This window comes from Stigmatopora argus, chromosome 13 (genome assembly GCF_051989625.1).
Source record: "Stigmatopora argus isolate UIUO_Sarg chromosome 13, RoL_Sarg_1.0, whole genome shotgun sequence".
NCBI lineage: Eukaryota > Metazoa > Chordata > Actinopteri > Syngnathiformes > Syngnathidae > Stigmatopora > Stigmatopora argus.
The window spans coordinates 17805130-17817244 of NC_135399.1; the positions used below are offsets into that span (position 1 = coordinate 17805130).

At 48.7% G+C, this 12115-nt stretch overlaps 1 protein-coding gene across 2 annotated transcripts; it reads left to right on the forward strand.

Moving 5' to 3' along the window:
* Nucleotides 1–400: 400 nt before the first annotated feature.
* On the forward strand, nucleotides 401–7400 carry slc5a3b (solute carrier family 5 member 3b). 2 transcript variants are annotated; one of them, XM_077616649.1, is made up of 2 exons: nucleotides 401–557; nucleotides 3637–7400. In XM_077616649.1, exon 2 carries the CDS (start codon nucleotides 3654–3656, stop codon nucleotides 5703–5705), a length of 2052 nt encoding a protein of 683 aa, XP_077472775.1. In that variant the 5' UTR covers nucleotides 401–557; nucleotides 3637–3653; the 3' UTR covers nucleotides 5706–7400. The 2 variants fall into 2 exon arrangements, with proteins under 2 accessions (XP_077472775.1, XP_077472774.1); XM_077616648.1 differs by lacking the exon at nucleotides 401–557 and adding an exon at nucleotides 2046–2418.
* Nucleotides 7401–12115: the final 4715 nt, after the last annotated feature.

Below are 12115 nucleotides of genomic sequence, written 5' to 3' on the forward strand. Positions count from 1 at the left end.
CTCACTTTTTGTCTCTTGTGTTACCTAAAAGGAAGGATATGCAGCGGAGCTGGCTGAAGAAGAAAAAAAAACAACAAGAAGTATGCCCAAAAGCAAGCATTTGCACTTGGCTGGCAATCCAGCTGCTGCTGCGCTGCTGCCACAACAACCGCAATGGCTCTTTTGGGATTGCAGACCGCAATTGGCCACAAAGCTCTTGAGGAGTTTGTTCATGTTGCCCACCAAGATGCCTGACTTGAGCGTGCGTTGTGTCTACGTCACAGGTGTCGAAAGTGATTCCAAAAAGGGCCAAGTGGGTGCAGGTTTTCCTTCCTTCCAAGCCACCATGACGACACCTTTTCACCAATGTGTTCTCTTCCAACTGCAATCAATCGATTGCAGTCAGGTGCTGCTTCTTACTGCAATCAATTGATTGCAGTCAGGTGCTGCTTCTTACTGCAGACCAGTCTGTAGGGAGGAAAACCTGTACCCACTCACTCGGTCATTTGTGGATTTACTTTGACACCTGTGGACTACATTCAATCCACTATGCCAAGGGACGTTGTAGCCTCTTACAAGTAAGTAGTCCTTTTTTTTAAAGACTTTATCTTAAGGCAACATGGGGTAATTCCTGTTGATTCTGGGGCATCTACAGATTACTTCCTAAAGGGAATTCATACATGTCGAAAATGACCCTAACTCACATATGTTGCTATTGTTAATATTGGAATGAAAATATCGAAGGCTACGAACATTTAACGCTGGTACCATTATTATGTCATTCTCCTAGAGGGCGTTTTTTGAAATATTGAAAACGAGTATATGTAGTATCCAAAATAAGTCCTCTATGAACGACTGGAGCCCCGGGCAAAGTAAGCGAAAGCTAACACAAGACGAAGGTTAAAACTTGTTATGAAAGAAAGCCTGCGTCGCGTGTATTAAAAATATACACGTTTTCTATTTGTTTGATTCACTCCAAAGTTCTTCCGTGTTTCCTTTCGTTTTCGCGCGAACGCCTCGCGCAAGGCTCGTCGGGAAAGGTAGTTTTCTTGTAAATGGAAATTTCCTACGTAGTATCGGACCAGAGCAGCCAGTGGAAATTTACTCGGCTTCCCTCCCCCTGTAATATGCAGAGCTCGGTCTGCCTTTGCAGGATGTTTTGATGAAAGTCAACCGTTCTGCTGGCTGCGTTATCTCTCACTGACACTCGACATTTTTTTCCCATGATTAGATGGATGACTTTTGTCTGGAAGATGAAATGGGTCACATGCATTTTTATCACATGCTTCCCTATTTAAGCTTGTTATTCCAGTGTCAGCATCTTGGGAGGGAAAGTGGAATTTTCCACAATGACTCTGATTTGGATATCCGTCAGTCAGTTGGTCCCTTTGAATTGCCATTGACGGGGGGAGACGTCCAATTAATTGGGAAGCCACTGTGGGTGAATGATCAGCTTTCAGATCGTACGATTGACGCCCAAATGGACTGGATAGTTTGTTGTTGTCAGTGCTGGGTATGGCATCGCGACAAAAATGCATGAATGATTTGCATCGTGCAATTAGGAGAATTCCTTTTTTTTTGGAAGGGTGGAATGCCAAATATTTGGCCTGCGGAGTGGGGGTGAATATCGATTGATCTACGAGAAACTATTGCATTTTTGCAACAACCTCATCATATCATATTAGCCTGACATCTTTTAATTTTTCTATGTTTTAATAAATCTAGAACGTGCACCGGCCTTGATCCTATAGTGCGCACAAGCGTTTAAATCACGTTACAACTTCTCTAAGCAGTGGCTTTTGCATGAGTGAGTGGGTGGGTGGGGTCTAGTACTTTTCCATCGATTCATCTAAGTCAATTTATTTAAGCAAATTTATTTTTTCAAAACTGCGTACGTGCCCTTTTTTTCGACAATTTCTTGACGTGGATTTAATTGCGTTTTGCGAGCAATTTCCAGATCTAGGCTCACCTGCGTCGGAGTGAAGAGTGTTGCGTTCAGGGCTGTGCTCCGCAGAGGGAAAAGACAAGAAATCGGACTTGCCGAGTTAATGTAAATACAAAAAAATGTTGAAGTCGACGCATTTTTGGGCAAACTTGTTTTGTGTTTTTCCAGTCGGACGCGTCACGGGTGAGCCACACGTGTGGGCGTGGTCTTTGAAATACGTCCGCTCGCTATAAGGAGGAGAGACGGCCACCAGGAGCCACCAGTACAAGACAAGCTAGTCATTCAATAAAAATAAAACAACAAAAACAACAAAAAGAAAAGAAAGGAAGTAGGGAAAGGGCTCAATACAGGGACAGGCAGCTAACAACCACTTGCGAACGGGGATAACGGACGCGCAGAGCAGGGCTTTTTCCTCCTCTTCTCGCACATCCTCCTCACTTGTTCTTCTCGGGGGTGGTGCCGTCGTCCCTTTAGCATCCTGACGCTAGCTCAAGGTACATGTTGTGCTCATCAATGTCAGAATTGTCAACACTTATATTTGAATATGTGCCTATTCATTTTTTTCCTATTATTATTTGTGCAGTCAATGTCATTTTTGTGTTGAATGGAGAAAAAAAAAAGAAAAAACATATATACGTATACGACATTCCCCCGTAACGTAAAGCTGTCATTTCCTGGTTCGAGGTCCCTTCACGTGTCACGTGAAAACGTCCGGAATTAATATATTACCTTTTTGTCTTAGTTTCTCGGAAGGAATAATATGTGTCCAAGGCGGATTTGGTGTGTTTACTCTAGAGTAACGGAGACCCGTGAGACGCGCAGCAGGAGATGGCACACGACTGATTGTTCTTGAAAAATTTCACCTTCCGCTACGCAGGTTCCCAATAGAGGGGGCACGGAGCCAAGTTAGGTCGGGGGTGGGGGGGCTTAATTAGGTCACACTCATTTCACTTTCACTTTTCGTTGCTTTTATCGACAGGAGGTGAGCACACCTGCTGCCAAATTGTGGCTTCAAACCTTGGCTGCGACATTCCACCGAGGAAGCGCCGTTAAACATGACCACTTTAAGCTAACCGCGCCGAACATACGCGGACACTTGACAATACTGATTCATTTTCTCCTCGATGCCACCTGGAGGCCAAAATGTAGAATTGCATCTTTCCCACGACAGGCAGCGGCAGTCAATGAGTTAACATAAACACTATCAGTGGGAAAAAAAAGTGTGCGTATCCCAAAGTTTGGTGGCGTGAATTAAGGCCGCGTCATTCCGCTTCGGTTGCCGCGCAACCTCGCTAAGCATTCTGCGTGCCTCAGCGTTATTGCGCAGGTAGCTAGCGGGGTGTCGGGTCGCCGTCGGATAATCCAGTCAAGGATGTATTTATTGCCGGCGGGGCTTAGCGTGTCACATTGCGCTGGAAAAACAAGGAGAGCGATCGTACCTGGCTGGAATCCAGTTTCGGCGTTAAGTAGAAGCCTGGCGCTAACTCATTAGAAGGCCACGTTGGTGGGACTAGCCGCTTTGTTTGTATTTTTTCGGAGAAAAGCCGGTTTAATGTTTGTATTTTTGTCGGGGAAAAGCCGGTTTAATGTTTTTTTTTTTTTAATTGTTTTTTTTTTGGGAGGTCGGAGTAGGAAATGCAGACCCCTTTTGCCGTAGCATTTTGTCCGGTCGAACACGCTAACGCGTCGCTTCCTTCCCTGTGGCCCGGCAGGGAGAAGCCCAGGCGCCATGGGTCCCGGGATGGAAGCGGCCGACATCGCGGTGGTGGCGGCCTACTTCGCGCTGGTGCTGGCGGTGGGCTTCGGGGCCATGTGGAAGGCCAACCGCGCCACGGTGAGCGGCTACTTCCTGGCCGGCCGCTCCATGAACTGGGCGGTGATCGGCGCCTCGCTCTTCGTGAGCAACATCGGCAGCGAGCACTTCATCGGGCTGGCGGGCTCGGGCGCGGCCAGCGGCTTCGCCGTGGGCGCCTGGGAGTTCAACGCCCTGCTGCTGCTGCAGCTGCTGGGCTGGGTCTTCGTGCCCGTCTACATCCACTCGGGGGTCTTCACCATGCCCGGCTACCTGGCCAAGCGCTTCGGCGGGGAGCGGCTCAAGGTCTACCTGGCCTCGCTGTCACTGCTGCTCTACGTCTTCACCAAGCTGTCGGTGGACCTGTACGCCGGCGCCCTCTTCATCCAGGAGTCGCTGGGCTGGAACCTGTACGTGTCCATCGTGCTGCTGATCGCCCTGACCGCCGTGCTCACCATCACGGGCGGCCTGGTGGCCGTGCTCTACACGGACGCGCTGCAGGCCGTGCTGATGGTGGCCGGCGCCCTGACGCTGACCGTCATCGGCCTGCTCAAGGTGGGCGGCCTGGAGGGCGTGCGCACCAAGTACATGCTGGCCGTGCCCAACGTGAGCGCCATCGCCGCCGCCGGCAACTACACCTACTCGTCCTCCTGCGACGTGCGGCCCAAGGCCAACGCGCTGCGCGTCCTGCGGGGCCCCGCCGACGAGGACGTGCCCTGGCCGGGCTTCCTGCTGGGCCAGACGGCCGCCTCTGTCTGGTACTGGTGCGCCGACCAGGTCATCGTGCAGCGGGTGCTGGCCGCCAAGAACCTGTCGCACGCCAAGGGCGCCACGCTGATGGCCGGCGCGCTGAAGATCCTGCCCATGTTCGTCATCGTGGTGCCGGGCATGATCGCCCGCATCCTCTTCGTGGACCAGATCGCCTGCATCGGGCCCGAGCACTGCATGGACGTGTGCGGCTCGCGGGCCGGCTGCTCCAACATCGCCTACCCGCGCCTGGTCATGGCCATCATGCCCGTGGGGCTGCGCGGCCTGATGATGGCCGTCATGATCGCCGCCCTGATGAGCGACCTGGACTCCATCTTCAACAGCGCCGGCACCATCTTCACGCTGGACATCTACCGCACCTTCCGCCGCAAGGCCTCGCAGCGCGAGCTGCTGCTGGTGGGGCGCCTCTTCGTCACGGCCATGGTGGCCGTGGGCATGGCCTGGGTGCCCGTGGTGGTGGAGATGCAGGGCGGCCAGACCTACCTGTACATCCAGGAGGTGGCCGGCTACCTGACGCCGCCCGTGGCCGCCGTCTTCCTGCTGGCCGTCTGCTGGAAGCGCTGCAACGAGAGGGGGGCCTTCTGGGGGGGCGTGACCGGCTCGGCCCTAGGCTCGCTGCGCCTGCTGCTGGCCTTCGTCTACCGCCGGCCCCGCTGCGACCTGCCCGACGACCGCCCCGCCCTGGTGACCCGCGTCCACTACATGTACGTGGCGGCCGCGCTCTTCTGGATCTCGGGCGGCGTGGCCGTGGCGGTCAGCCTGCTCACGCCCCCGCCGGACCCGGAGCAGATCCGCACCACCACGCTGTGGGGGCTGCGCTTCGTGGAGAAGCCGCCCCAGAAGCGGCAGGGGCGCCGGCGCCGGGAGCGCGCCTACGAGAAGGGCCCGCCCGTCGAGAAGGGCCCGCCCGCCGAGGCCTGCAAGACCGGCAAGGAGCGCTGCCCCGACGGCGCCGACCTCAAGCTCCTGGTGGTGGGCGGGGGCGAGCCCGCCCAAGACGTCCCTCCCCCGCCGGGCCGGCGGGCGGGCCGCTGCCTGCGCGCCCTGGACTGGGTCTGCGGCATCCAGGAGCCCTCGCGGGACGCCCGGCCGGCGTGGGAGGATACCCGCGACGTGGCCCAGTTGCTGTACGAGCCCCCCCTGGTCAAACTGCTGCTCAACCTGGGTCTGGTCATCGTCTGCTCCGTGGGCATCTTCATGTTTGTCTTTTTCTCGCTCTAGTCGCGCTCGCCGCCCACTAGCGTGGCACCCTCGCCGGAATCCCGGCTCATGCGAATCGTTCTCGGGTGGGCGGGGGCTCCGCCGAGGCGGCCGGACTCCCCAGTCCAGTCCTTTTCCCTTCCCGCCGTCCAAGGACGGACGGACGGGGCCTTCGTTTAGACTGCGCCGGCCTTCTAGCTCGTTTCCCGGAAAAGATTCATGTCCCCCCCCAAAAAATGTTTGGCATATCTATGGTTAAAAGTCATTTCTGTCAGGTTCTTTTGAAGGATCGTGGGATTGTTTTTCTACTTTTGGAAGGGAAATTTTGTTGGAAGGAGTCGGACGTCTGCCCCCGGTGGTGGCGGCGGCCAATGACTCCATGTCGTCGGCCTTATTTGACACGCGCACTTCTGTTGTTTTTGTTTTCTTGTCTGGTGATTGTGTTTGTTTTGATGTGGACGTTGACTGGAAACGGAGCTGCTCTCTTAGCTTTGCGTCGTTTATTTAACCAGAGTCTGTTTTCAAAGTGCGGACCACTTTTGACGCTTTTGATGTCATCCAACGTTGAAGCACAAATGCGAGACCCAGGCAGTTACGGTACTTACCATGGTGTCCTATCGTAGTTTAAAGTCTTGTTTTTTTTTTGGTGTTCCCTTTTGAAGGCTTTTTCGAAAGTGACGACAAAAAACAATAATCGCTATTCTCTATTCGTGTACTATATTAGAAGCATATCGTGTGTTACCTTAGCAAAATGTCTTGGCTAACACAAACCATTTTGATAGTCCATGAATCACTAATGAATATTTTTTTCCAAAAATGTTTCATGATATTTTCTCCAACAATACTGTTTTTTAATCTTCTATTTATATTCTCAAGGGTTGTGATTTTGATTCAATTTTTTGGTTGATTAATTTCCCCCCTTTTTTGGTCTTTCTTTTTAATCACTATTTTAACTACCCCCAGTTTTGTTTATCAGAATGTTAATTTATACTTTTTTGTATTCATTGAAGGAGTGATTTTCCAAATGTTCTCTTCTTTCACATGGTGGTCTTTTTTGAAGTCATTTTGAGAAATGAGGAATATTTTGTGTTGTCTTTTTGTTTAGTTTATTTCATCATTTGAATATGTGCTGTTAGGAGGCTGAAAAGCAAAGAGCATTTGAACAACTCCAAGCTGGACAACAATGAATTGACTATCAAAATAGTTTGTGGGCAATTTCCCGACACGGTGAGCGAGCGAGCGCCCGCCCGCCCGCCCAGCTTGACTCTGTTGCGTTTTCTTCCCGTAACAAAGCATACTCGAGTGTATCTACTGTGCCGCTTTGGAAGCGCAACTTTTCTACCACCTTTTGCCAAACGTGTCTTAGCGTCCAATGCCAGATCGGCATGGGGGGCGGGGCAAAATAAGTTGACCAATAGACAAAAAACACAAAAAAATTGAATTTACAAAGCCGTCGTCGCTTTGTTGCTTTGTGCTTTCATTCCAAACTGGATCAAGGCATTGTCTCTCTCTCTCTCTCACAATGAGAAAACAAGGTTTATGTAACAGGCGTTCCATCATTTTTGGATCCAAAAAATGTGGCGCCAATTGGGTATTGTTTTATCAATGCCAGGTGGGTTGGATTGTTTGGGAACCAGCTTTAAACTTTTACATCTTTTTTTCTGGGAGAAAGTGTTATTTTTATGCCGTTTCAATAAAAAAAAATGTGGAAACCAATTGGTTGGTTGGTGTCTTGTCAGTATTCACGTACTTCTAATTAATATGAGATCAAGTACGGATATATTCCAATTCCAAAACCACGGACAACTTTAGTCAACAAGATTCCGAGTTCCCTACATTCTGACAAAATAGCTTTTTACGGGTTCTTGATTTAGCTTGAACAGAAACATGCAGAGTGAAATCCAGGAAAGTGAAATCACCATGATTATTTTTGACTTACATTCCGTCCTGGCCTGTAAAATGGCGTTGTGTCGTCTGCCCGGGCCTCGATGCAAAATTTAGCCGCCATTGACGGTGATAGACTTCCCCAAACTCCTTTTCCGCCCCCTTCCGACTTGATATTTTTGCTTGTTGTTGCCTTTCTGGCGCTTTTGGGATTACATAAGGCCCTGGCGCGTAATCCGTCCAAACGCAAGCGGCCTCTTGGCTGCCGCCAGCGCCGCCGCCAATCATGGAGATTTGCAATTCTGCCGTTTTCCCATGCCAAAAAGTCAGGTGATTTTCCAAAAAGAAGCGGAATGCACCTTCTGCCCTTTCCGGTAAACTTTCAGCAAGAGGTTTTCAAAGCACATTTTCTTTTTTTCTCTTTTTTTCTCTTTTTTTTAAATGCCTCCACTTCCTCATTCACTTTGAGGAAGTGTGCCGTCTCGTTTTATGTTAGCATGAGTTTGAGCGTATGATCCTTGGTACACGGTCAATTGGTCGCCGGTCGATTGGTTGCCGGTCTTTTGGTTGCCCGGAAGGTAAGTGATAATTACCATTTAAATCGTTGCTCAAATTCCCCAAATACAAACTGCGAATGACTATTTAGTCATACTTAATGCCCTAGTCATTATTAGGCTAAAGAAAAGCTCCAAATTTCCCGGACTTTGATTGTTTTTTGTTGGAGAACTTGTTAAGCCCTGACTGACGTCACTTCTTAAAGGGACAACGCATGTACATACAAACTCTTCTACACTCACACGTTGGCTCAGTGAAACTGCTCATGGCCATTGTTGGCCTTGATTGATGCGTAGACCGTCTTGTTTTACCTTGTTTGGTCGCCGGTCATTTGGTCGCCGGTCTTTTGGTCGGCCGTTATCGCGGTCGGGGCGACCAAAAGACGGCGCACCAAAAGACCGGCGACCAATCGACCGCACGTGATCCTTTGCCTTAGGCCATTCAATTAAAAAATGGCATTATCTATTGAGGTTGTGGCTTTAAACGCTTTGTGCGGCCATGGAATTTTTCTTATTTTTTTTTTTTTTGCACACTTGTTGAGCGCACTCTGGCCTGTGCGGAGAGGACAGCTGACGGAAAAGTACTGGCATCCCGGGCTGGGCTTTGTTCATTGTCTGCGGTCGGACGGGTCTCAAACACGCGGCGTCTCCCGTGACCGATGCGGCCCGGCGCCCACGTAGGGAAGGAAGGACGTTGTCGCCGATTTGCAAAGTCGATCTACGGGGGTTTCCTCACCCCGAGGCGCGCTCACGGGGACATTTTGAGGGGGCTGAAATTTCTATGCGAGACAACGGTTCCTGTAGGCCGCGTGACTCGCGGAATGATTAGGAGACAGCGGAAGATGCGATTATTGGCGCTCGACAAAACATGGCAAATTCATTTGTAGCGGGAGTTGGAGGCGGTGAGCCAAAGCAAGGATGTCTTATTGACATTTATTCACATTCCTACAAAACATAACTGTCGGGGCCAAAATGACCCCAGGAAAAAGGACTTCATTCGCGTTTTTGTTCTCCCCGGCCCTGTGCGGGTTTCTTCTGGGTACTCTGGTTTCCTCCCACATTCTAAAAACATCCATGGTATGCTGATTGGACACTCTAAATTGCCCCTAGGTATGGGTGTGAGTGTGCATGGTTGTCCTTTGTCTCCTTGTCTCCCCGCCTCTGCCCCGGGGACATCTGGGATTGGCTCCAGCACCCCCTGCGACCCAAATGAGGATACAACGGTTCAGAAAAGGAGATGAGATGAGACGTACATTCTTCTTACAGTTCATCATTTCTGTCTGCAATTTTGTGTTTTATTGGCTGTACATGAACGCACCGCGTGACTGATTGGAGAGAGACGTGTGGGCGAGTTTCCGGTAGCGGGAAGGCTCTTCTTTTGATTTCCTTTTATATTGCCGTTAACTACACCTTACGTTAGCTAGCCACCTTTGTGTTCGGTAGCAAACCAACCCATAAAAAACCCTAACCAAGTCGCCGTTGTCCTTGTAGACGCTTTAATTTATATGTTTAGTTTCCTTTTTTTTTAAACCCGTGTTTCCCGTAGGCCGTGCCCGTTAGAAAGCTTGAAAGTCCAGTGCAAAATGGGGGCTAACCATACGACTTGACAGGTATGACCTTGTTGGTTCCTTCTTTTTTTCTTTTCTTTCTTTTTTTTGAACAGTGAAACCTTTTTAAGACGATATATTATTTCTTGTTGCAAAAACATGTAGCGTATTTCGTTTCAAGCTCACCACTCAAGTGGCCATGCACTATTAGCACGTTAGCTAACACAGCTAGGGTACACTGCAATTAGCAAAAGTGGCTTTGAGCCCTAGTTTGGCTTTGTCGCTATTTTGGGATTGGCGCGCCTGCGTGTGTGGAATCCGGTTCCCTTGGTGCTTTTCGACACAAACCGCGGACTGCAGCAGAATTACAGTGAGTATCGTAAACAGAAATGAAGAAAAAGAGAGTTATTGGCCCTAGCGAGCCTTTCTGAACACACTTCAGAAGGATTCCGAGTCATGTTAGGAGCTCTCGTAAAACCAGCAAACGTCCACTTTTAATGGTTGGCCTAAAGTTGAAAATCCCGCCAAAAGTCAGTAGCAGCATAAAGTTATCAATGTCTTTTGGACCAAATGTATAGTTACCACACCAAGATGCTTTTGTTACAACTCATTTATTTTCTGTGAGTCAATTTTGCAACGAAATTACAGCAGGATTTGGCAACATAACTTTTGGTGTTGGGGTAATGTTGCGTTGTCATGAGAGTGCACTTTTGTATGTACAGTAATCCCTCGAATATTGCAGTTAAGGTAAACCACACACAAAACCTGAGATGTAGTGAAGCCGCGATATTCAAGCGATTACTGTAAATGCAGTTGTAGTTGTTTAAAAATAGAGTTGTAACTCGTGCTGAAAGAGGTAAAGTAGGCACAAAATGGACGTAAAGTCGTGGTCAAATGGAGTTGTAGCAAAAGCAACTTGTATTTGTCAACATGGTCATTGGCGAATCAACCGAGTTGACAATGTAGGTTAATGGGAGGGAGGGAGCCTTATCATAATTTGACAAAAACGCAGGACTATGCACTTCCAACTCGAGGAGGAAGAAAGTAGGTGAAGGTGAATGGAAAACTTGAAAAGACACGTGATTTACGCCTTGGGCCGTCGACCAAAACTCTGTTTATGTTTCAGCTTTCTGATGTTTGGACCCTTATCTTATCGTTTGTCTTCTTTGACCCATCAGATTGGCTCCGCCCACCCGCCGGCAGGCCGCGCTGCCTTTGTCCCGCCGCTAGCGTAGCTGCTAATCAACTGAACACAATGACACGTGGTGGTGAGTAGACTAACATTGTTGGTAAAAATATGACGCACCGTTTTTTTTTTATTGCCACGCCCGTTTGGACTTTTGCTCAAACTGAACCCAAAATAAACACTTGGCAATTTGTGTCTGACAGTACATTTAACAAATATGGGACTTTAACAATGATTAGGGAATAGATGGAAAGAGGATTTGGGCCATTGAAGAACAACAAAGAATGAGTTTGACTTTAAATTCTGAATTCTGAATTTCTTTGCTCGCCCTAATGCGCTTCCGTAGAGTGCATTCAAAATGATGACAAGCAAAATATCTATAATTGAATCCAAAAATACTACAAAACTTGGAAATATATATTTCAGGTTTTTTTTCCCAAAGAAATCACTATATGTCATCATTTGTTAAAAATCGGAAAAAAAGCATCACCATAATTATCCTTTTTTTTTTTTTTGAAACTCAAAAACATTCTCTTTAAAAAATCACAAATCATTAAAAAAACAAGAACTCAAAAGAACATTTCATTCCAAATCCCAACAGTACGCATCATGCTACTTTGCACTTGAATGTCAGATTTATGTAACATTTCCCTTCTGCTCTTTTCAGCAAATGTCAGCTTTTCCTGGAGGGTTAGGTCGTTCTCGCTATGATTTGTCGTAGCCCGTCCGGCGCTCGCCGAGCACATGATGCCACCTTTAACTCCCCCTCCCCCCAACCTATGTGTTTTGCCAGTTAGAAACAGAAGTAGAAAGTTAAGGCAATCGACGATTCATCTAAAAAAGTAAATGGATGTCAGAGATCGCATCAAAATGTTATACGGATCGTGATTAAAAAGGGGAATGGATCCCGTTCCGATGATGGGACGCCGGCAACGGGGGGACGGAGCTGAGCCCATCCCATCGGAATTCCGCTCCAAAGTTGGGATGAGCGCGGCTCCTATTTGATTTGGCTTTACGAGAACATCGCCGCTGCCAAAAAAGGCACATTTCATAGCTGTGTTTTTTTTTTTTTATTGGGCTCCTTTCATGCTAGCCTTTTTATTGGTCAGCTGGGGTCAGCTCGGGCCGCCAACGCTCCCTCCTTAAGTGAGTGGAATTTTCCCCACTGCAGCATTTTTCTTTACGCCAGCTAAAAAAAAATCACCGGCAAGCGAGCTGTTTCATTTTTTTGTAATTTTTGATCATAATAGTGAAGCTCAT